Source organism: Neolamprologus multifasciatus, chromosome 7 (genome assembly GCF_963576455.1).
Source record: "Neolamprologus multifasciatus chromosome 7, fNeoMul1.2, whole genome shotgun sequence".
NCBI classification, from domain to species: Eukaryota; Metazoa; Chordata; class Actinopteri; order Cichliformes; family Cichlidae; genus Neolamprologus; species Neolamprologus multifasciatus.
In genome coordinates, this window is record NC_140445.1 from 35,155,872 (window position 1) to 35,181,748 (window position 25,877).

The 25,877-nt window shown below is 38.6% G+C and overlaps 1 protein-coding gene across 6 annotated transcripts in view; it reads right to left on the bottom strand.

The window, feature by feature from the left end:
* Positions 1 to 212: 212 nt before the first annotated feature.
* Positions 213 to 25,877, bottom strand: part of ghrb (growth hormone receptor b) — a 37,993-nt gene continuing 12,328 nt past the window's right edge. For 3 of the 6 annotated variants that reach the window (XM_085165727.1, XM_085165726.1, XM_085165725.1), the window contains 8 exons: positions 19,623 to 19,710; positions 6,930 to 7,065; positions 5,415 to 5,593; positions 3,876 to 4,054; positions 2,820 to 2,964; positions 2,548 to 2,638; positions 2,312 to 2,381; positions 213 to 2,128 (listed from right to left, as the gene is read on the bottom strand). In XM_085165727.1, the coding sequence (XP_085021853.1) occupies positions 1,283 to 2,128; positions 2,312 to 2,381; positions 2,548 to 2,638; positions 2,820 to 2,964; positions 3,876 to 4,054; positions 5,415 to 5,593; positions 6,930 to 7,065; positions 19,623 to 19,701 (1,725 nt within the window). In that variant the 5' untranslated portion in view covers positions 19,702 to 19,710 and the 3' untranslated portion in view covers positions 213 to 1,282. Of the gene's footprint in view, positions 2,129 to 2,311; positions 2,382 to 2,547; positions 2,639 to 2,819; positions 2,965 to 3,875; positions 4,055 to 5,414; positions 5,594 to 6,929; positions 7,066 to 19,622; positions 23,939 to 25,877 lie in introns of those variants that run through there. The other 3 variants (XM_085165728.1, XM_085165724.1, XM_085165729.1) reach the window with 3 other exon arrangements.

A 25,877-nucleotide genomic window follows, 5' to 3' on the forward strand; every position in this document is an offset into this window, starting at 1 on the left:
TGAGATTAAAGTCAGAATTCTTTTTTTTTTTTTTCCAGTGTCCCTAATCCTCTTCCGTAATATTGTGACTTGTCCCCAATTTAGAATTTTTTTGATATTTTATGATTTTGACTTACTCAGAAGTAACCCAAAAATCAAGATACTTGTGGGTTTTTACCAATGGCTGTAGAGTCACTGGTTTTTACATAAATAATGCAGAAAAACAAAACATATTTTAGTTTATTAAGACACATTAAGTCAAAATCAGATTTTTTATTTCAATTATTTGACAATATTTTTAGATTATTGCAATAACTATACAAATTAACACTGTTCATATACCTTTAGCGTTTACATTGTATCAAATGCATATAAGCCAACCAGAAATAAAAAACAAAACAAAAAACAACAACAAACGAATCAATGCACTATAAACACAAACACTCACTGAGCAAAATAATTTCAGTTCATATCGTTTTGGCTTTAGCTCTCAAAACTTTTCACAGTTTTTAAGAACACAATATGTGATAATATTAATATTAATCTAGCATCTTACATTGAGCTCCTGTTTATCCAGTCACACATAAATCATGCTTTATTATTCTTTTTTAGGAATCAATATGTTGACATACACTGAGCATTTTGAAAAGCACAGAACTGAATGCATTGAGTTTGCATTGAGGCAGAGTTGATCTGACAGATAAATAAAAAAGAAGGTTATTTATTTGTTTCTTTTCAAACATTGTCTTTTCGTATGTACAATATGCACAAGGACGTGTTGCCTTTAACATTAATACTGATTAAAATGTGAATCTGTAGCATAGCAGGTGTTGCTCGTTGTTAAAATATTGCAGGGAATTGTACACCTGCAATCTATTTTTGTCCTTGTTTGGCTTACAGCACCAAATGACAAAACATTAGCAAAGATTTAAACAAAGAGGACCACCAGGGATGAAAGGAAATTTAATTTTTTTACTAAATCTTATAAATGCAAATAAAATAAATACATGTATACTGGATGGTGCATTTCATAAGCAATCAATATTTACTTTTGATTTTATTCAGGGGATATTCTGACCCCTAGTGGTCAAAAACTGGTTAATACGGCTTTAACAAAGGTGGTTAGTTAAGTTGTTGCAGACCTGGTTTTCGAACTGCAGCAGTTTTCGGCTCAAGCGTTCCCTTTTATGCTTCCCTTTTCCACAATCAGAGTAAAACACATTTTTATTCAGTTCCTTTACAAAACTCTGCCAAAGGATGCAGTCAACCTCCAGATTTTTAATTTGCACACTTCGACACTGAATTACGGCGTGATACTTCCCAGAAGGTTAGCGGTCAGGTAGCCGTCTGGTGTCGGCATATTCTTTGGAATTATCAGATGTGGGGCTGGAGCTGAATTTGGTGACAGTAAGAGACTGTTCTGTCTATCAACACCTTCGACCACAGTGTAGACAGGAGCAGGAATTGGTGGGGGCGAGGTGGTGTTTGATTCATGGGGAGGTGACGGAAATGTTTTACAGGGTTCAGTCAGGTCCCCTGTGGATAATTCTGGGCTTGTTTTTCCTGCATTGAGCTCTGAAGTGTAGTCTCTGTGATCTGCATTCATCGCGAGGAGCTGAAACTCTTTCTTCTCTTTCTCTACCACAATTTCGTCCTCCTTCTCTTTACTAGGCATTTTCTCCCCCTCGGTCTGTTCCTCAGGTAAGAGCAACACCTTGCCCGATGACCTCACCTCACTCACCTGGGTGTACAAAGTGTCTCTGTCCGTGACAAATGAAGGAAGCTCCCCAGAGTTGCAGCTTTGGATGGGAGAGCTTGGCTCGGAGGTTGCTGCACATAATGTCTCCTGACTGAGGGCAAGATTTGGGACCAGAGGAAGGAAAGGTGATGGTTCTGAGTCGCATGGGAGATCTGGATCGCAGCAGCTTGCACGACCTGAATCGTCATCTCTGAAGACAAGTGATAGTGGGGAGCAGTTAGAAGTCAGGTGGTGGTTCATGAGACAGTCAGTGTCCAGTTCTGTCACTCTGTCGCTTTGCTCTTCAATGTCCAGATCGATGAATTCCATCCAGGGGTCGGAGTTGTAGAGCTCCGGCCTCAAATCAGGAGGACCACCCAGGATTGATGTCAATTCCCTAAGCTTCCCACTCTGTGAGAAAGAAAATATACCAATGTACTTAGAGGCCATCATTGCAATTTAAGTCTTGTTTTTAACCTGTAGACTGTACTCTAGTGTAGTGTCATTCAAATATATATATATATATATATATATATATATATATATATAGTTTTGTAATTAAGCTAATCAAGCTATTTTACTTTGGATAAGCACCTTGAGTAGTTCAGAGTCAATTCCTTTAATTTTGGGTCCAGGAACAGGAGGCAAAAGGATAACCATCCACCTTGAGGAATAAATAAAAAAAAGAATAGTAAATTCCACACAATGCATGGAAGAAATTAGAAAACAGTAAACACAATTGACGTCTGAGCCTGTGGTAGATTTTCAAAGTTAAGCAGCCAAAACCGTTTCAGCTTAGCATAAAAACCTAATAAATCTAAAATGCTTACTTTTCTTGCTGTGATATGATAATCAACATCAGGATTCCCACTAAACACAAGGCACCAAAGATGAGCAAAGCCACCACGGGGAATCTTGAAACTGAGGAAAACAATGGACACACACACACAAACAAAAAAAAATCACATTAAACTTCACATAAAACAATGTGAAATAGTACTCAAATGTTAATTCATGACAAATACAAGATGATCTAAAACTGAAAAGTCTTTACAAAACCGTTTACACCCGGTTCAAACACTGAGTCAAACAGTGAGTTTACCTTTCGATGGGATGTGAATGAAGACAGATTTGCTGAATTCTCCAAACTCTTTCCCACCGAGCATTTTGCACCGAACCCGGATCTCATGATTGATGTTAGTTTGAAGCCCGTAAAGGGAGCACTGTGTACTCAAAACAGGGTCAACCTGTGGTGAAAAAAATAAGGTTTCAAAGTCTGACATTTAGGTTTCCTTTGACAACAATAAAAAGATTATTACCAAAATCAGCCAGTGTGCACGCTCCCCAAAAAAACTGAACGTTTTGAAAATGCATCAGAGCTCGATGGGTAAAAACAACCCCCAAAACAAATCATGCTGGATATCTGTACTGATATGTACCGGGATAAGGTGCTAGGAATGAAAAGATGCCACATAATTTGATGGAAATGAAAATGATCAACCTACAAAGGGCCAAATTCAAAGACACATCAAAATCAAAGCAGGCAAGTCCATTTTGCCAAAATTCAACTGCAGCAACTCAAAATGATACCAGGTAGTTTGTATGGCCTCCATGTGGTTGTATGCATGACTGACACCATCATCATAACGAGATGATGGATGGTGTCCTGGGGGATCTTATCCCATATCTGGGAGTCACTGAGCTCGAAGGTGCAACCTGACCTGATTTCTGATTGTTTGGTTAGAGATATTCACACCAGTAGCCTGTTGGAGTGCATTTTGTACCTCGGCAGTGCTCATCTTGTATTGATGGCCATTGCCAGAGGTTGGACTACTTGTGTATTGCCACATGCTAACAATAGTGACACTGACCCTAGCCAAATGCAAAAAAAAAAAACACAATTGCAAGCAAAAAAAACAAAAACAAAAAAGATAGGAGGTAAAAATGTTAGTAGCCTCCACCAGTAAAACAATTCCTGTTATTGGGGTTGTCTCATTGTTGCCCCTCTAGTGCATCTGTTGTTAATTTTAATAACACCAAAGCACCTGAAACTGATTAACAACCCTTCTGTTATTTAACTGACCAGATAAATACCCCAGAAGTTTGAAGCGCTACTTTAATTTTTTTGAGCTGTGCATTAGATTCATGACACACCCACCATTTCCCACACACTGGAGCTGTTGTCACGGTGCTGAACTTCATACTGCAGCTTCATCCACCCTGTCTCCACACCTGAAGATGGAGGAGGCTTCCAGCTCAACAGTATGTCATAGTGGATGCCAGTCAAACTCACATTCAGCAGCATCCAGTTCAGGCTGACAGGAGGATCCGGTTGCACTGCGGAACAGAAGGTCACTTTAGAGCACTTTTTCATCAGTAAGGGGGCTGGTGTCAGGAAGTCTTCCACTGGACTGTACTAATTAATTTGTTGAGTAATAACAGACTGATCCTTACATCACTGTCCTCGACTGTCTCTTTCACTGCCTACATGAAAGCAAGCAAAGACCAGGACATTGCAAATGATTGCTGAACTTGTTTTTACAAAGCAAATGGAATACATGCACTGCTGTAATCGCCTCTTCTTGGAATTTGGCTGCAAGTCATCCTGAAGCAAGATTTCAAAACCTGACATCAAGCCTTTAGTCACATTCGGCCCGAGAGAATTAGTGAAGTCAGCCACTGATGGCTGGGCTCGCTGTCAATGTTCAGATTTAATCATGTTGAAACAGGAAGAGTTTTTCCCAAACAGTTGGCACAAAGTTGTAGGCACATTGTTGCAGATATTTCTATGAAAAATAGGCTTAGATTAAACAATAAAAAAAGGGGGGGTTGTTATGAAACTATCAGTAGATGAAAGTCATGTGTGCTCTGTGCTCTATAAAGATCCTAACTGAGTGTTTTCACAACAGTAAGTGAAGAAGCTGCACGAGGCGTTAGAGGAAAAGCTGGAAGATATGTCTCTTCTCTATTTTTTAAATGTTCCACTTATTGGCCTTTGCAAACGTCAATACAGATAAGTCCTTCATAAATAAACCTTTAAAGCAGACACAAAGAGAGAAGAGGTGAGAGATATGCCGCCTGGCGGGGTGACGACAATAAACCAAACCTTTCAGGCTGACGGGTGAAAAACTGCATCCCCAGTTTTTCTTTTTGAGGAATACTGGATGTGTAACAATTTAGGAGTGGAGGATAACGTAAAGTGACAGATTATCAGAAATGTAGCAAGGCCCTGACCATGTATGCGAGTCTCATATACAAGCAAGAGCATTTTATAATCAATTCTGTAGGACACTAGAAACCACTGTAGCTCTGTTAAACCTGTTCTGCAGCTTCTATGAAGCCTGAACAATATGCAAATGCTAAGACTCATTGGAGATGTTATCCATAATTGCACAGGCAATCATAGGAGGGATGACCTGAACTTTGGCCATAACCCTTTATGTTAACCAAAAATTCCCTTTTTGAAGTTTTCTCTAGCGAATTATAAGAAAAAGATCAAACAGAAACAAAATTTTGTAACAAAGCTCAAAAGTATTGTTCACCCCTGAAAATGTCATATAACTACCTCGCGTACTTGTGATGCTGTGACAGTTAAAAGTGGTGACAGTGTAACATGCAAAAAATTTACAACTGTATCTTTTTATTAGTCTTTTCTAACATAATAATTTCAGTGTGTGCAAAGAGGCAGTGAACTCACCAATGTCATTAACAAAGAAACCCTTCTCATCATAGAGGATGGTCTCATCCCTGGAGCGGAGCTGGACGTTGTAATATGTCCAGACCGAGGTGTGGTTCTGATCGAAAAAGCACTCGTTTGGCGTCTCGTTGCTGTAGTGAGGACATTCACTCCAATTTTTAGAAGACAGAGGAGGGGGTCTGAATAGTGGGGGACAGGATCAGTGCATTAGTCAGTTAAGAAATCCATGAGCAGTGCAAGGTCACAAAAAAAGGTTGTTCCCATGTATGCATGAAATGCGATTTCATGGTAATCTGCAGACCTACCCTGCTAATAAATGGCATTTTGTTCTGAGGGGAATTATAGATAATAATGAAAAGAGGCAGTATGATTAACTAATCTTTTAAATATTCTGTTTGAGTTTTGAGGAATAAACAACTGTGTTATATGAACTCATCAAGTATGACATGTATGTAAAATTAAAGCAATTTATCTAGTTTTTCCTAGCTTCACAATCAAGCAACACAGCTGATAACACATAAAATACAGCCAAAGGATTCATGGGTCATGAAGGTAGTGCAGGTCGGCCACAAGAGGTCATTCATCATAAATAAAATAATAATTAAAAAAAATTGAACTAAAATTCTTACTCCTTATAAAATTTTCCAATTTTAAAGAGACAGAACTATATAATTTTGAAGGGTCGCATCTTTTAAACTTTTACAAATCTTCATAAAAATCTTTTGGAATAAACTTGTAGGTTTAGATGCACTTCTCTGACTGAACCAAATCTAATTCTTATTAGATTCTACAGGATAAAGTTCTTACATTTAGATGCAAATTCTCATGAAATATTTGTATTATAAAAAGACACTGGAATAGTGAAACGAAACAAAATCAAAAGATTTAAACAAACTGGGCTGTAACAGACAGTTTAGAAATAGCTGGTGATAGTCTGGAGATGAATTGTAACTGGGATTTTCATTATTCCTCTTTTATCTTTTTATTGCATTTGCTGACAATTAGAAAATTTACTTTCCCTGTGTGAAAATGTGTGTACATAAAAAGAGTATTTAAGGCAATAAAGCGAAAACTGCCCGAAGTTAGGCGTGTTAAACGTTACAATATAAGCTGGACTTTGCTTTGTCAACAGAGTGAATGTCTGCACCATAAGTTTGAATTTTACGCATTGGAGGTATAAACCCAGTGGCCCTGATTGACCTAAGCAGCTAAATGATGGTTTATCTACACATAAAGTGTTTCTACTGTGTTCTTGCTCACTTAACAGGCTAAAATTTCTATTCTTCTAACTTCTATTCTAATACTTTAAAATCATTTCAAAGGCTGCAAACAACTGGCGTTTTCCTCACACTACATACGTGTAGAAACTCTTTAAAGCTGTGCTTAAGAACCTGCAGATGTGCGAATGCCTGTACAAAAAAGGCACCTATGACCCATGTTTTTCTTCTTTTTTTCCCCTTCCTAATCTTTCCCAAAAAAGCACTCTGGTAGTGATGAGAGATCTTTTCTTCTTACACATTTATAAAGTAGAATAAGCGGAGAGCTCTGGGATCAGAGAGATTCTGGAAAGGGCCAACATTCCATCTGCAACGGAAAGTCATCATGTCTGAGGAAGCACAGCCAGTGAGGTGTGGACGTCTCTCAGAGAGAACTGAAGGAAACAGGGAGAGAGGAACAGAGGGGAAGATTACACATAATTATCTTTAATACAGCAAATATCTACTTCTCTTTTCTTTTCCTTGTTGCAAGTGTTATAAAATCTTGTTGCTTTTGAGGATTGCAAAGATACACTTCAGTGACAAGCTAATAATGGTAATCTAACTCCACTGAGGAGCGCAGCCACAAGGCGAGTATCAGCAGTTTCCTGGAAGTCATTTTATTGCTCTTTAAGAGAAAGCAGCAGCTGGAGAGTTCAGTGCCACGACGCTCACGGAACAAGCTATTTGCTTTTGCCTTACCTAGAAACACAGTTACACAGAAAGAACCTCCGGGAATCTGTTTTACTGCCTGAATAAACTCGAAACACGTGTGCAGAGAGCACATTTCTGCAGTTTCCTTACGATACTCTTTCCCAGATCCTGTCTGTGTGAACTGTGATCAATGCAAAGGTGAAAAATGTGAACATAATGTGGTTTAACTGGTCTTTTCTGTACAGAATGAAGAAAAACATATTTAATGCAGAAACCAAAGTTTAAGTGGTGCATAATATTCAGTGCATACAGTTAGTAATTTAGCACTGCTTCTTTTTCTCTTCAAGCACTGATGTGCATGCTCAACACGTTCACCCATAAGGTCATTTTGCCCATTTATTCAATGCTTTCTGCAACACAGTAACATAACACCACTTTAAACATTTGTTTAAACAATACTGATGACGCCAAATATCTACTGCACTCTGCAAGATATGCGTGGGACTTTTCTTGTGGTAGTCATAAAAACTGATTTGGACTTGGCTTGGCAATTTGATTGAATGTGGGCGGTTTCCAAAACTATGTCGAAAAGATTAGCAGGTTTTTTTTTTTAACCCTAAAGCACAAACGTGTTGTTTTTCAATTTACTGCAAATGCTGAACTCATATCAAAAAGCTGTGTAAATGTTCACATTCATAATTTATAGTTATGCAAACGTTTAGACACATATATTTAGCATATATATTATATAGAACCTTTCTGGGGATTTCAAAGTACTTCCCAACAGCAAATAACAAATAAAAAGACAAATATTAAAACAGAAGAATGTGTGTGCCGGTTCTCAGTCATCCAGGTCATGGTAGTCTAAGGAAAGAAGGTTAGTGAACTTCTTTAAGTTTCCTGAAGTTTCACCTCTCATCCAAGAAGCTTCCTCAGTTCTAAGTCCAGTCACCTTCTTTCCAAGCTCCTTAGATCTACTATGACGAGAACTTTCAGTGCAAAGATGACACAAAATAGGTGTCGCACGGGACACCAGAAACTTTCAGTATTATCTGCTGTATTTAGCTTTAACTAAAAATCCACTAAGTCTGTCTGAACCTTCACAATACGTTACTGTTTAAATGAATACATGCTTCCTTAGCTCTTTGTGAAGAATGTTTAAATCATTTTGCAGGTAGAATCTTATCTCTAAGAGTCTTGCACCCCTCTGTGATGAGTCAGGCCCCAGCTTTACGATGCTCCACTAACCTCAATCAGTTTCATCCAGTTTCGCTCCCTACTCTTAAGGGTATAATTGATCACCTAAAACACTCAAACGCTGTTCATGACATCCACCCATCTCGCATTATTAAAGATGGGTTTAACGTTATCGGGCCCCGTATTTTATCACTAATTAGCCTGTCATTGTTATCGGGCTGTTCTGGCTGCTTTTAAACATTCTGTAGTGCAAACTATACTCAAAAAGAGCTGCCTCGATCAGAAAGATCTCGCTGACTTTAGACCTATTTCCAAACTCCTGTTTCTGTCTAAAATACTAGAGAAGATTGTTCATTCCCAACTTCAAACTTATCGGGGAAAATTTTCAGTTAATTTAAAAAAAAAAAATTGTATTTAGCAAAGATTCGGCCCAAGGGTAACAAGTATAAAGAGAACAGCATAGAACCTAGCACAGACCCCTGGGGGACACCAGAGGTAACAGGGGCAATGGAGGAAGAGTAGGTACCCATCGTAACAGAAAAGGACCTTTCGGATAGATCAGATTTAAACTACCTAACGCATCTGATTAAATTCAATTTTTTAAATCTCGATTAAAAACGTATTTATTTAGCCTTGCCTTTCCTGCCTCCTAGACCCTGCATTTTTAAGTGTACTGTAACTTATCTTTTTTTGCTTTTATTAATGTTTTTATGATTTAACCTTCAGCCTTTCGGCTCATGCCTACTATGCCTGCTGTATCATTGGTTAGTTATGTCTCCCACCTGTCAGTATATTTTATTTTTATTTATTTCATTTTATTATTTTATTTACTTGTATTTATTATTGCTCTTAATTGGTTTCTGTGAAGCACTTTGGCATATATCTGTTTTTTAAATGGGTTATATAAATAAAATTGTATTGTATTGTAATTGTATTGTTATCCAGAATCCTGCAGTGAAAGCACTAACAGAGACTAGGAAAGAGATCACATTTCTCCCATATCATCATTGGCTGCCTGCTAAATCCAGATTTGACATTAAAGTCCTCCTCACATACCAAGTTCTTAAGGATCAGACCTGATCGTATCTCAAAGACCTCATAGTATCATATTATGCCAATGGAGCAATTCTCTCTCAGACCGCTGGCTTGCTTGTGGTTCCTAGAGTTTCTAAAAGAGGAACGGGAGACGAAGTCTTCAGCTATCAGCTAAACTCCCAGTTTAGGTTTAGGAGGCAGGTACCCTCTCTACTTTTCAGATTGGGCTTTAAACTACAAATCTGGAGGACCTCCTGTGATTTTGTGCTGGGCACCTCACCCCTATTCCCCTCTGTCCTTGTTTATCATCATATTTTCATAATGATGATAAACCATTAACCTTGTGTCTTTTCCCCCATGAAGTCCCACTTGCTTTGTTCTTGTTCTTTCCTGCAGATGTTTCGGTTTCCGGAGCTTTGTGTTCCCGGTGTGTGTTTAATGAAGCCTCTAACCGGCCAAATGTTTCCTTTGTGTGCTGTTTGTCATCTCTCTCTGCTAAACTTTGCACCTTCCCCTCACTTTCCAACCAGTCGCACCAGATGGCTGCCCCTCCCTGAGACTCCACCACTGTGCAGCTCAGAGCAAGATCGGCAACGGTTTCGGTTTTCTCCAATATTATAGAGATTTTACCTTAAAACAAAATGCTGTTAACTGGTGCTACAATTTTGGGAGCTCGTGGTTTACACTTTGTTCCTTTTTTTTTAATGAAAGGTTCAGTTTTGTTCATATTGTTTGTGATTTGCTTATCATCTCCACAGGGACCGTAGTCCCTGCATTTTGTTTGGTTATTTTTAGGTTTGGATTCTCTGTGAGTCTAGTTTACTGTTTGTAGAGCAGTTTTAATTTAGTGCCTCGTGTTTAGAAGTTTTGACATGTTTATTTTCTGAGCTTCCCTATTCAGTCTTTATGGTGTCTTGTTTTTCTACCTTTGTCGTTTGAGTCTTCAGGTGTTATCTTTATTTACTGATGTCTTTACGGAGTTTTTGTTTAGTTAGTTCCCTGTTTGTCTTCGTCTTTTAGTGTTTCCTCGCCCCTGTCTTCTTGTGTAGACATATTCAGTATGTTTTCTTGTCGCACTTGGTAAATGTTTGTATTCTTTTCTGTTTGCTTCCTTTAGAAACTGTGTGCACTTTTACTTCCTACCCTTGCCCTTTTCTGATCGTTCTCAGCTGTTTTTTGTTAGCCCTTATGTGTCTCCGTATAAAGGCATCCAATCCTCATTTTGTGGTTGTGTCATGTGGTCCTCCACCTGTTTACTTCCAAGCGTTCCTAGTTTAGTTTTGGATTCTATTTTCTCTTTGTTTTGGACTCTTGCTGTTACAGATCTGCATGCATGAAGGTATAAATAAAACAGCCCGCCTCTCCGCTTTTGGGTTCATCTTTTCTAATAATATTTGATATCAAATCAGGGATATGGGAATTAAAAAAAACCCAAAACAAGGTAATTAGTTTTGCCAAATAAAAAGGCACTTTTTAATCCACATATGCACAAAACATATAATTAAGGATGTTGGCGCTTCAGCTGATTTTTCCTGACTTTCACAAAACAAATCAGCAGTGCTGATGGGAAGAGTGATTTTTTGGGCTTTTTTCCATCCAAGTGAAAACCAAATAAAAGCCGGTATTATCTCATCTTAAAAACAGTTAAATTTTGTGTGTCCATCATGTCCTTTTACACTATATGTTGGTTTTTTATTATTTTCCTGAATTTTATTTTATTGTACACTGGTCAAAAATCCAAAGGAACACTGGATATCTACACTGATATGGACTGGGCAGTGTGTTCGATTTGAAAGGACGCTACATTGTTTGATAGAAATGAAAAGAATATGCAGCAGGTTAATCCATTTTGCTGAAATTTCATTGCAAATGAAAATTGTATTCTGTAGTCTGTATGGACCCCGTGTCCTTTATGCATGTAGAGACATTCACAACAGCAGACTGCTGAAGGTCATTTTGTAGCTCTGGCGGTGCTTATCCTGTTCCTCCGTCCACAAAGGAGCAGATACCATCCTGCTGATGGGTTAAGGACCTTCTACAGCCTTGTCCAGCTCCTAGAATTAACCGTCCATCTCCTGGAATCTTGAGTCTGTGCTGGGAGACACAGCAAAGTACATCTTGTATGTTGGGGCTATCTATTCTGTGTACTTTGTTGACTTGGGTGGTTAAAAGTGACTTGCTTTGGCTAATTTAATTTTAATTTAATTTAATTTATTTAGGACAGTGCATGTTAATGAACATAAATGTAAAAAAAAAATTACATGAATGTAAACATGCCAGATTATAGCCAAAGGCTAATTTCCATCTGTTGTCCTTAAACATAAAAAAATAGACAATAATTCATAAAAAATCATCATTCATTCATAATAAAAACTCCATCACCAAACTTACACATACACACCATTCTGTTCCCAAATAAAACATTAAAACTATACAACTCATACATGATCACACACTTGATTTGTCCATAACCAGTTTTTAACCTTTGCTTTAAACAAATTGAATGTCGAGCATTCTCTAATGGGTTGAGGAAGACTGTTCCACAGATGGCCACCCTTAACAGAGAGGACGTTCTGCCCAAATGCTGTCCGTCTGTGGGGTATAAACAAGTCTCCTCGGATTGTAGCTCGAGTGGTCCAGTCTGAGCTTTCTTTATGCCTAATGAACTGCTTTAGTGGTGGTGGAGCAAGGGAGTGTTGGGTGTGTTAGGGTTAGGGTGTGTATGGACAGCAGTCTGCATGGGAGAATGGGGATATGTTTGTGAAATGTCAAGTAGGTGTCCTTTTAAATAGAAAGCTGGGAGCTTTTTTTTTTTTTTTTTTTTTTTTTTAAACAGGCTGTTAGGTAAACACAGCAGTAGCCGCAGGCAGCTGACTACATCAACATGTCCGAGAGGATAAAACATGAGATAGAAGTGTGAGAATGAGATGACTCCTTCACATCTGAGAAGCAGCAGATGAATAGCTTTGGCCTGCTTCAGAGAAAAAGCCGTCATGGGTTAAGAATAACCTGTGTATTCGATCCCCTGCTCCTCCTTAGAACTGTGTCAGGATTAAGAGAATAATTAATTTGACAGTCATATTGTGGTGGATTCATGTAGCTCAGTTTAGTGATAAATGAAAACATGGTAAATTTCTTTGAGTTGGTATGCGCTCGAATGTGAGCGTTCAAGAACATTACTTCATATTAATTATTATTAATTACTCTTGAACTGTAGGCAGGAGGTAGGCGGAGCAATGCAGGTATTTGTTTTTCCTTTTTTTAAAGGAAAAAAAAATCAACAAATAAGAACTTTCTGATGCAACTGCACTTAATGTCAAGTGAAATTCAACTTTGATCTCCTTGTAATGTTAATCATTGACAGAAATTGCTTGTGTGTGTGTGTGTGTGTTTGTGTGTCTTCGGGGGGGGGGGGGGGGAGAGAGAGAGAGAGATCCTTTTGTATAAATGAGTAACTTGCAGATTTGCTGATGTACTTTGGATCACTGACCCACTTTTGCACTCAGACACAATATTTTTGAATACAGAGGACTTCATGGTCGACTCAATGACTGCAAGATGCCCAAATCACCACCCCTCCACCACCATGGTTGATAGTTGGTATGAGGTGTGGTGATCTGCATGTATTATCAGATGCAACTTAGATGCAAACCTAAACCATGCTGCCATGTTCTTTTTAGAGAGAAGAAGAGTTTTCTTTTTTCCTAGAAACCCTTCCAAACAAGCTGGATTTGTTCAGTCTTTCTCTAATTGTACTGTCAAGCATTTCACATGCTAACTGAGGCCTGCAGATTTTAGGATGTAGCTCGGGGGAGGTTTTACAGTTTTTCTGAGTATTACACAGTATGACCTTGGGGTAGAATTGCTGGGTATCCATTCCTGGAAAAAAAAAATTCTGGCGTTGTGTTAACATGAACCTGGATGCTCCAGACCGGCAACGTGTCAAAACCTCTTTTTTTCCCTTCTTTTTCCCCCCCAAAAAAAGCTAGTCACGCTTGTTAATAATGGAAGCAGCAAGGATGTACTTAGTTTTTCACTCGGTTGCACAGAGTCATGTGAAAACGGTTTTTCACATGACTGTAGTGCCGGCATGGAAAATCTTAACCTTGGAAAGAGTGATATACTGTAGTTTGATATACACAAAGTCCTCTTGTAAAGTGCGTAATTTCATTCAAAATGCAAAAATAGCTATCTGCATCTCATGTGTTGACCCTCAAACGGTTTTCCTCGAATGTTTCTGACTCGAAGTGTGTTTCTACCACCACAGTGACACCATCTATCTTCTCTAGCTTCATATATAATCTATGATCTCAAGGGACATGTAGGCACGTGACTGGGGAAATATAGTTTGCATAAAACAATGACACAAAGGTTTGAATATGGTCTCTGTATGATTAGAATTTAAAAAAAGAGATTACTGATGCCATGAAAAGTGTTAAATAATACTCTTGTTTCAATGGGTAGAAGGTATGCTGACCATTCTGGTCAATCAGTAACACTATGTGGATATGTAATAACTTCTAAATAAGGCATGTTATTAGTCGAAATGCCCAGCAGGTTGCAAATTAATCGTAATTCATTCAGCTCCACCAGCCAAACAATAAAGTGCTTTCAAATGAATGCGACTTTAATTATGGCCCAATAAAATGATAAGAGGTGAAATTATTACTCAATCGATGGTAACAACATTGCTGTGAAATAATCATGACTTGATTTGCTAAAAGCACAGCTTCCCTGCTTAAAATGGTTTTAAAGGGAAAAAGCAAATGGGGTGCTGCACTGTTATTTGTTTGAGTTTAAGATAAGTTGCGACCAAATAATATAATATAATTAGTGCTGTCAGCGTTAATCTCGTTAAAATGACATTAACGCCATAACCGCATTAACGTGGCAAATCTCCGTTACCGAGTTAGCTCATTAACGCGTTAGCGCCGTCCAGCCCCATGCACGGGGCTCTCCGCGCTAACTGGCTAATGGAAATTTGCCACGTTAATGTGGTTATGGCATTAATGTCATTTCCTTTGGGATTAATAAAGTATTCTGATTCTGATTAAACGAGATTAACGCTGACAGCACTAAATATAATACAATGAAAGGGTAAGCAGAGTAATTTTATTTTAGAAACACTTTTGCTAACAACAATTCTGTGATTTCAGAGTTTATTTCACCTGTATTTAAAGTACTGAGTGAAAGTTAAAAAGAAGACAAAATGGAAAAAGTGTATTTTGCCACAGCGTATTATACACGTGTTGTGTAGTTGGGCCATTTGCAGGCAGAGAAGTGATTAAAAAAACTAGACTGGCTTGCAAAGGGTTTTCATTTTTGTGCTTGTTCATCAACGTGCTGCTGTGTTTGCTTAGCAGCCACCAAGCAGAGTTCACTTGTGGTGTAAGTAAACATGTGAGCAGTAGTTCTGGAGCAGCAGATATCATTAGAGCTACAAAACACACAGACGGTTTCCAAGATGGCAATATCAGCTTACAGCTTGTTCTCATTACAGGGCTTCTCTTACAGATCTGCCACGAGCTTACGGGGTAAACATGTTTACTGCATGTTTTTTCTCAGAGGCCTCCTGGCAGCCTATTTCAGGGTAAAACAAAACACCCTTGTGTGATTTGTTTTGATAAGATGTGTTATGTTTTAGCTCTGGAGGGAAATAGCAGATAAATTAATTTCCTTTTGACGGACTGCCTCGTGCACTCACCAAATCCACCTAATTAATCAGTTCATGTTTTTCCCCTTATTGCACCTGTTAACCTGTGCTCAGCATATTGGTGGGAAGCCTTCATTAATGTCTTTCCTGTGAGCAGACAGCGAAATCAGTGATTTAGAGATTCACATGCTCAGACATCAATAAGTGCACTCTCAGGGGGGGAAATGCCTTACGCGCTACATTTAGAAAAGCCATTTCCTTCCTTGGCTAAGAGCCAAGAAGCCCTTATCGGTGATTAAAGTTCCAGCCTTTTAGAGACCCAACAAGCTTTATGGGCAAATCATGGGCAGGAAAACAGTTTATTCATGCCAAAAAGCAACAATATAACCTCCTAAGGGAGGAAATGCTGTTTTATCAACGGCAAATGTCCTGATTTCTAAGTAATATCCCCTGTGGTGCTCTAGTAGCAAAGAGGAAAAAAACACTTGTTGACCCCTACAGAGACCACTCAATTCCTAGAAGTAGTACCTCCCACAGCTGGTGCTTCAGTATAGCTGGAAAGTGAGAGGAGTTATTTTTGGCTATGTGTGCTCTCAAAAGAAATGTACTATTTGTTCCAATGCTGTAGCTTGACCCAGATGAGCATATAAGGGGCCAAATGGAACAAGAAAGGAGGAAATAAAGAGCATAAACACCCCTTAATCTGTGACAGAGCTATTGTAAAAGTTTTGTTACCTTAGGTGAAAAAAACAACAACCTTGAAACTTGAAACAGATAATGTTGACTTTTATTGTGAAACAAGAACAAAACAGTTAAAGCCGACTGATTGTTGACTATTTTTTTACCTCTTTAAAATCCTCTAACTTTTTCCTCTGCTTTCATCATCATTACTTTGAAAGCCAGTTACATTTCTTAATTATTTCATTTATGTTTAACCGTTTCATTTTCAAAATGCTAGCGGAAATGCCAGATTGAGTGTGGTATTTTATGCCTCACTGGTTGCCTCAGATGTTACAGCCCTTTCTCATCTACAGGGCATCAATTAGTGCCCCTTTGTCAAAAATACTGGTATGGCAGATGAAAAAAGGCACAAGTTGTCCTTTTGCATCTTGCCCTGATGCACCATGTTAAGGATTAATTGAGCCCAATTGGTCCCTCCCAACTCATTATTTCACAACAAACAGGGCCATTGTTGTGAAAGGGTGTGTTTAAATCCAAAACAGTCCTCTCCTAATCCTGTCCATGGAGATTTTACCTAAACGCAGCACTCGTTTTCAGTGCCAAATCTAACCAGTGAGTGGAATTAAAAGTAAAAAAAAAAACTAAAAAAAAAAAAAATTCATTAAAAGTTTAATAAACTATCATATTGTCTTCATTTTTAGTTAGCACATACCTTAAACACTTCAAGCTGTAAGCTAATGATAGTTATATAAGAGCAGACGCATGCTGGTGCAATAAGCTGTACGCTTTACGTCCAGTGGATGCATGATCTGATTGAAAATTTGTGATAACGATATAACTGACGACATAATTGACACTAGACAAAATACTTTACAACGCCACAATTTTATTAGTGCAAAAAATAAAAAATAAATCAATGTGTTTTCACTTAAACAAGCAGCTGTTTTTTATGTGCATTAAAGTTATATAAAAATTTAACAGTGAAAATGCAAATTCCTTGCTAACAGTTTAACCAAAATGCATTTCCAGTGGAAATTGGCCGACATATCCTCAGCATAACCATGTATAATATCCACAAAACTTAAAAAGAGGTTATACACACAATATGGTAATATTATGTTGAAGCACAGTACGTATCACTCCGCGAGGCTCCTGCCCACGGTGGCCGTAATGCTCCGACAATCCATCAAGCGGTGCGGCTTCGTAGCTTAGCAAAGTCGTACTAAAACATTTGACAGATTTTTGAGCGCCATGTACGACATAAAATCGTTTCGAGGTCAGTAAACACAACCAGCATTCATACATAAGGCCCATTGGATTAAAAGGGGCACTGCCGATTTTCAGAAAAATCAAAGGATTTTAAGTGTGCCGTATTTTCCAAAAAACGGTAATAACGACGGCCCGCTAGCATGCTCTACCAAAAATAGTGCTTTGTTGTGTATCTGATGGACAAAAGCTAAACCAGTTCCACACCACTGAAGTTGCAGCATTTTTACAAACCACTCTGGTTAATCCCTTTCATTCAACAATCCGCTTTCGCCCTTCTCATTCTGCGTCGCCGCCACCATACTTTTTCCGCCATGTATGTATGAAAACAAAGGCACTGCGCATGCACGTTTTACCCATATTCTATCGCGATATTTCATTTTCTTATCATTGCCCAACATTATACCGGTATTACCGTGAACGGTATGATATGGCCCAGCCCTGCTGTACAGTACAGAATGCATTCAGCTTGTCAAATGTACATAATTCTTCGATTGCTAGCAGCGTGACTCTGAAGTGCTGTACTGTATGTTTGCAAGTTTTCTCCCCAACAAACACAACAATGTTGACGAAACGTTTTGCACCATCAAAGGCACCTGCGGTAGCACCCAAGAGGCAGAGGAAGAAGACCATCGCACAAAAAGTTAAAGCTAAAGGAAGGTAGAAGTTACCGTATTTTTCGGACCATAAGGCACACCAGATTATGAGGCGCATTAAGCGAAACAAAACAGTCAGATAAGTCCAACTTTACTCAACTCATTTTTCTTGCTTCCTCTACTTCCGTACCATTGATTCATTAATGTTGAATTCTCTCGCAGCTGCTCTATTTCCATGTTCTGGACCTGAAAATAGGGTTTGATCTTTGGTTTCATTCTATAATGGTGGACATATTTTTCTATGAAGGTCTGAACTTTGAAAGTGTTTAAATAAGAGAGAAAAGTGTGAAAATGTTCATGCCTGTCTGAGAAACATGTATAAAGTGTGTAGTGAGGGGTTTTACAGCCTTAAAACATCTATAATAATTGTAAAAAATAAAGCTGGCTATTTCGCGGATTTCACCTATCACGGGTTATTTTTAAGAACGTAACTCCCGCAATAAACGAGGGACCACTGTAGTGCATAAACATCGCCAATGATCTGCTGAGTCAGCTACTGCAGAGCTAGAAATTCCTATGGATATAACATCAGCACAGAAACTGTGCAGTGGAAGCTTCATGGAATGGGTTTCCATGGCAGGGCAATTGCACGCAAGCATTACATCACAAAGCACAACACCAAATAGTGGCTATTATAGCTACAAAGAGGGTCCCAGTACCTTTGTCTATATAGTGTACATTTGCGTAAATACAATTTCAAGGCCTCTGGCTATATTTTGATGATGATTCAGCCTTTTTAAATTTATGTTGATTCTGAAAATCTTGTCTACACTAAAAAATGAGTAGATTCTCATATTACACAATTAGATCACGAAGTTTATGTTGGTTCTGTAGATATTCCTCCCACTGGGCAAGCAGCCATTAACTATGGTGACACTAAACCAATAAGAATCCCTCCACAACATTTGAGATCACTGGAGTGAGTCAGAAATGTACAGGTCACTACAAGCTGGCTAGCGTGTTGCCAAATCTGTTTTTAAAAAGAACTCTTTTTACTTGTGACTTCACTGTTTTCAATCTACAAGTTGTCCTCAGTCTCATTTTTTTTTCTAGAGCAGCAAACACTCCTGTCAAAACACAGCGGCCTTGTAAAATCCCACCTAAAGGGTACTGAGCACAAAGAGGATAATAGCAAACAGCAGGAGATCATGTTCTCTGTCCACACCTCTGCTAACTTACTGAGCATTATGTAACAAGACAAAGCACCGGATGTCCGTGTGTGACATAAATAGCCGGCACAGACATAGTTTATCACTGTGGATAAAACACAGCCTATGTGTCCACATACACAGCATTTCCACTTCCATTTGCAGAGTGTTTGGTAGAAAGCCAGGCCACTACGAACTGAACAGCTTCCCATTGTTTAACAACAGCCGAGTGCTCTCTGTTCAGAATTCCTGGGAAGCCACTTCAGTAGAAATCTGCTCTCTGCTCACCGAGGCTCTCTGTGAATGTGTTATGCAACCCATTTCATTTAACGCCAAACCAGCTCAGTAAGTATGCAACTATTAGTATTTTACATTATACTAGGCTCAAAGTCTCCTGTGACCATTAAAAGCATCCTGATCTCTGGTAATAGTTCCCCAGTTATTATGATGATCCTCAATTTTTATTCCCACAAAACATTTCAACAGCATCTGAAAATCTGGCTAGTAGAAGGCACCAGATGTCATAGCAGTAGAGTTGCAAAACACAACCAAAGGCACGAATAAATGTCATTTAATGACTGTGTTTTCAAACCTGAATCAGGTCTTCCACAGCTTTACAAACATGCATGCTGATTTATTGAAATAAATATTCAAAATCCTACCTGGTTCTGAGGCCGACTGCAGCACCGAAGCAGTGAGGATGTGAAGCACGAAGAGGAGCATGGTGAGAGTGGGAGCCATGGCGTGGAGCTGTGGAGGAGACATGTGGGTAATGTTAAGTTTCTCAGGGCAGTCCACCCAGCTGAACCACACAGCCGACGAAGGCCCAGCCCACTACCACCATTAAACCAGTACGTTCCCACCGGGGGCGTAACTAGATCTAAACCTCTGCTGAGGCACAGTTATTTAAAGCAAAGAATTTTTTTCCTGGTTTACTAAAATATTCTATACCAGCTTCCCATGCTGAACTTATTACTACTTCGACTACTGCCACACTGCTGCAGGTGCTATACATTAGTAACAATCTCTGTATGTTTATAGTTTCAGCTTGCTTATAAGAAAATTGGATTAACTTTATTAAACTTTTGCACAAATGCATTCTTTTGCATTTTTTCTGCACAATAACTGATAAAAAAATCCATGACTTGAGTAAAGATTCTAAAATAATATATAACAACCTAGTGCTTAATGCATGTAGACGACCAGCTGTACTGAAAACAAGAAAGCACAAATATTATTTATCTCAGAAATCTCTGTCCTCCCCCTCTCTATCTTCCTCTCTCCTTCTCTGTGCCAAGGTAACAGTGAAACAGAATTTATAACAATAAAGTCATACCAATATTCTAAATCAATACGGGCTGCTGCTGGCCATGGACAGGTAACATTCTTTTCACTTGTTCATACCTGGATCTGTAACTGTCCTATACTGTAAACAAACACTGAAGGTTAAAATTGTCCTTCACGGTTTTTGGTTGGTTGAGTGGTTGCTGGAAGCTAACAAGCATCCGCCAGCCGGTTAGGGAATACACATTTTTCACTAGCACCCAGTGGTTGCCGGGGGCTCGCTGTATGACTGAGGCCTTTGTTAAATACACGGCTCAATTCCCCCAAAATGGATTAAGCCTCATCCTAGACTAAACCTTTTTTCAATAGAGTTGTCGCAGATTTTTTTTCCTTTTAGTCTTTTAGGTTTAATCCATGTTTAGGAAACTGGCTAGTAAAATTCTTTATAGTTAAGCTTTCAGTTTAAGAGTGAGTGACATTTTCAGATTCGTCCATCCACATGTCTAAGAAATTTCTGAGCTAACAAGCTAGCCCAGTGTCCATTTTAAGCTAGTTGCATGTTGCTTGTTTTTCCAGACACCACTACGTGCTACATCTGCTGCACTATCACAATTTAATGGATGCATTTCTTGTTACCAGCATTAAACTCAAGAAAATAATAAATGACTAAGTCTCATTCATCCACACTTCAAATCACTTTATTATATGAAGCTCAGAGTGCACAAAGAAAGCAGCAGCAGAAGCAGAAACTGCAGCTTCTTAACGCAACGAAATGATGAAGCAATAAGACAGTTACACTCACTGGCACCTTAATTAGGTACACCTTGCTAGTGGTGACTTGGACCCCCTTTTTTCCTGTGAAAAACTGCCTTAATTCTTCACTGCATAGGTTAAACATGGTGCAAACATGGTGATAACATCGTGCAGTTGCTGCAGATTTGTTGGTTGAATGGGAAAATCCCTTCAGATCAGTAGTTCCTGAAATACTCAGACCAACAGTCTGGCACCAACAACGATGCCATGTTCAAAGTTACTTCAGTCACCTTTTCCCCCCCATTTCAATGCTCAGTCTGAACTTCAGCAGGTCATCTTGACCATGTTTACATGTCTAAATGCAGGCTTAGCAGATATGCATTAAAAAGCAGCTGAGCAGGTATACCTAACAAAGTGGCCAGTAAGTGCATATCCATAGTAGTATTTTAGCAGCTGTTCAAAACTGCAACCTGTTTAATGACATGTTTTTATTATCTTTTTTTGCTACACAAAGATGGGGATGAATGAGACAACACCAGTTATTCGAAAGCAGCAAGGACAAGCAGGTTAAGAAATGTGTTTTATTCATTATGCTTCTTGGTATTCACAAACAATCCATCTTTCTTGGAAAGGCATATTTCGAAATACTAAACAGATTTCTTCTGAACGTGACACCCAGCCAGTGGTGCTGGATTCCTGCCAGCTCTTGTGAAATCCAACCTTACTACTTCTCTGGGCTTTGCGTAGCTCTTGTTTGCTGACATCAGTTGCCATTTTTTCGGTGCCAAATTAATCTACCCAGAACTCACTTATGTGAGCTTTGATTAGAGGTGTTAATGAGGGATGATGATAATAAAGGTCTATGTGTATAAATATTTCAAACACTTATTATAACATTTAAAAACTTAGCACTGCTCAGACTGTTGGAGCTTATAAATTTGTGCCAAGGGATTTTCAAAAGTTAAAGAAAACGCAAAAACCACATATATGTTAGGATGGAGGCAGCATTTGTTGTAGGCCTTGTGAATGACGCTGTACCACATACAATTTAGAAAACACTTTCAGTGGTTTCAAAACGTTTATCTTTTAATAATTTAACTCTTTAACAAATAAAGATCTTCTATGCATAATGATGAGTTTTCACACCTCAGATCAGGGATGTCAAACTCATTTTACACCGTGGGCTACATACTGCTTAAGTGGACCGGACCAGTGAAAGTCCTCTTTTTGTCAGTGAACCAAAGTATAACTCCACATTTAATCCCTGACATATCCTAAAATAAGAAAAATAAGTGCAATTTAAACAGCATGTCTCAGTGTTTATACATGATAAAAAAAACAAACAAACACATGTTGCTCTAGTAAATGAATGAAATGTGTCAGTATGACTTCTTGGGTTTAAATTGTAAGATATGAATGTGCAAAATTTTGGACACCAGGCCTCATGTTTGCGATCCCTGCCTCATATCAACAAAGATGTGGTTTGATCTCCATTCGAAGAGGCAGAGACCTTCTGAACCCATTCATGTTGTTCTCTAAGCCTGTTTAGCTTCGATCTACATGAATGTTTCTCTGACGTCTGCCGTCTTGCCAGTTTACCGTCTCCACTCTAATATATTCACTGCTATTTGTTGCCGTGCTATTCAAAGATGTGCAGCAAGGTCATATTTCTTTCTTCAACTAAGCTCACTTTGGAGCATTGACTTTCTTAGACTTAATTTACAAATCATCCAATATTAATTTACTAAAGGTTTACTGAATGATATCAGGACTTAGGTACATGTGTATTTTTGTATTCTTTTTAACTTCAAATATTTATCAGAATTAGACACTTGTTTGGTTTACAGCAATCACTGATAACTTTCCTCCTTTTCTTTCAAACTCATTTTATACAGAACATCATTAAAAATGAAGAAAGTGACTGATAAATGCATCAGTTAGTTTCACACAAATAGATCAGGGTTATTCTATGTCAGTGTATCAAATTCCTCCCGTCTGACAATCTTGGATTTGCCTGAAAAAACAAAAGCTGCACTTATCGGAATTATGCAAAATTTCAAGTCTCTACTGTGGTTAGTTTTCTACAGGCAGGGCTGTTTTTAGATGATTTTCTAGAATCGTTTTCAGGGGGCCCATTTGAAATCCTATTATCTAAAGACCTTGAGCTGAACTTTTTTAGGATAAATATCTCACAGTATTGTTCTGAGAAAACAGATTCTCAGCAGCTAACACAGATTGGCCCTAAAATGTTTCAATATATGTGATCACTGACAGCAGATTTGGAAACCTGCAGATACCACACTTCTGTAGGTAAATCACACATAACCTTTAACTTATAAAGTGGAGTCAAAATGCACACAGTAGTGTAAGTTAGTGTTTACCTCTGTTTGTCTACACGGAGTTAAGAAAGTGGTTTCTTACATGTGTAGTTTTTTTGAGGGTTTTTTTTTTTTTTTTAACTCATGCTCTTCCAGACTAAACTTTGCTCACAGCTGCAGAGGTCAGAGCCTGTTAAATAAACACACCTGGGCTCCGCTACCATGTTCAAGGCCAATACCAAGTTCTAGAGAAGCTTATCATAACTTTTTAACATGTATTCAGGGCCTCGTTGTACCGGTGTTTTCACAAACAGACATCATTTCAGTTTTCATAATCTTTATGAGCCTTAGTTATGTTTAATGATCAGGCTTGATTGCCCTGTGTCCAACAGCAGCAGTAATTATAATGGGGACAAAGGAGGAAGTACACAAAGTATTCTCAGCGCTTCACTTGTTCCACATTTTTTCATGTTACAGCCTTATTCCAAAATGGATTAAATTCCTTTTTCACCTCAAAATTCCACACACACTACCAAATAATGACAACGTAAAAAAAAACCAGCTTGAAATTCTTGAAGTTTTTGTGTATATCACACAAATATATTGCTAATTAGTGAAAGCATTATTTTTTTTTAAAAAAAACGAGTATTTAATAGAATCTGATATGATTGCAATTTTTAACACTGTGTGATATATGTTTATGCTAACATATACTGCGATTTATCATGGGGTTTTTTTTCCAACTGCAAATGATTCCCCTCAAAGTTACATTTTGTAAGTATCGGTTTTATCTAATAAGATTAAATTATCTCATGTCAAGTCTTTATTTTGCTCACCAACCCTGTCACTAAAAAGTGTTGCCCACAGACAGAGTTAGAGCCATTCATCACAGATTGAATGGGTCAAGTTGGCAAATACATCCAACCTGTTTGTGATAATACAGTAACTAACTGTGAGAAATTATTTAAGATCATACATCTGTTTATGCTTGAAACTAAGGCTGGGCGATATGGCCTAAAATCCATATCGCAGCATAATCTGAAGCATGTGCGGTAACGATATATATCGCGATATATTCTTTTCCTCTGTATACCGTGTTTTCCGCACTATAAGGCGCACTTAAAATCCCTTAATTGTCTCAAAAATTGACAGTGCGCCTTGTAATCCGCTTTATCTGTGAAATCTGGTTGTGCTTACTGACCTCGAAACCAATTTTATGTGGTACACGTGCTCAAAAATCTGTCAAAAATGTTTTAGAACAACTTTGGTAAGCTACGAAGCCGCACCACTTGATGGATTGTGGGAGCATTACAACTACCATAGTCAGGAACCTCGCGGAGTAATCTGGGTCCAAAACTCCGTCTGCTTCAGGTCCCAAAGTCAAACGAACACTGCGGGATCACTGAGAGTTAAAAACTGTCTACATTTTTCATCTTTAGTAAAATGATCAGCGTTGCTGCTTTACCAGGTGTAACAAAAAAGTTTAACATCCAGGCATGAAAACAGAATTTATTAAATTTCACAGAGTTAGAAGTTAGCAGGAAGTTAGCTCGCTAGTTTCCACCTAAACATGATATGCCATGTTAAAACATACAGGTCATGCTATCACTTCCAGCATAAATGAAGACAGAAAACTAAACAACAGTGACTTGATGCATTCTCAATCATCCAGGAAAATAAATCTCCAAAAGTTGATTCTGTTCATCTGGACGTAGCTCAAACCAGCGTTCTTCCCTGTCCAGGAAGAACGCTGGTTTGAGCGTGGAGTCAAGGAGGCCATTTACCTGAAAAGGGAAAGGCCATCTCTGAATCGAGGAGGGGGCCTAAGGGTACATCTTTCACCATCTTACAATGCTGTGATTGCAGCCATCCCCCAACTTTCTGTGAATGGTACTCATGGCCATTGATCAGTGGTCTTTGGTCAGTGGTTGTTGATCAATGGTCATGAGAATTTGCATAATTATGATCTCGGAACTGACCTCACAGCCCATTGTTCCTTCAGTGGGCTGGTTTCAGTCATTATGCAAATGTACTGTTTATAAGTTTGGGGAAACCTGCAGTCAGCTGAGACTGAAGAAGTCACTTGGATAAGTGACGAAACGTTTCTCCCAGAAAACGCTACGTCCAGATGAACAGAATCAACTTTTGGAGATAAACAACAGTGACTTTTGTAGAGTTAGTGAAGTTGGACTAGCTGGTATATAATGATGTGCTACGTGATCGCTAGCGACACAGCTATGTTAGCATAACATAAACACAGTGAAGCTGGAGGATGAAAGCTAACCTTTTTCGACTCGATAAAAGTTAACATGAGGGTTCCTGATGGTTAGAGACAAATGCAATTGCATGGCAGGGTGCTTTAAATGGACCAAACTTCAGTTAGGAGAACAACTGAGATAATCCATCCACAATACGAGGTTAGTTATTAATATACTGCAACAACATGGGAATAGAGCAGCTGCGAGAGAATTCAATATCGATGAATCAATGGTACAGAAGTGGAGGAAGCGCAGTTTTTGGTTTTGCTCATATTTCAAAATGTGCTTCTTCTCTTTGCTATTA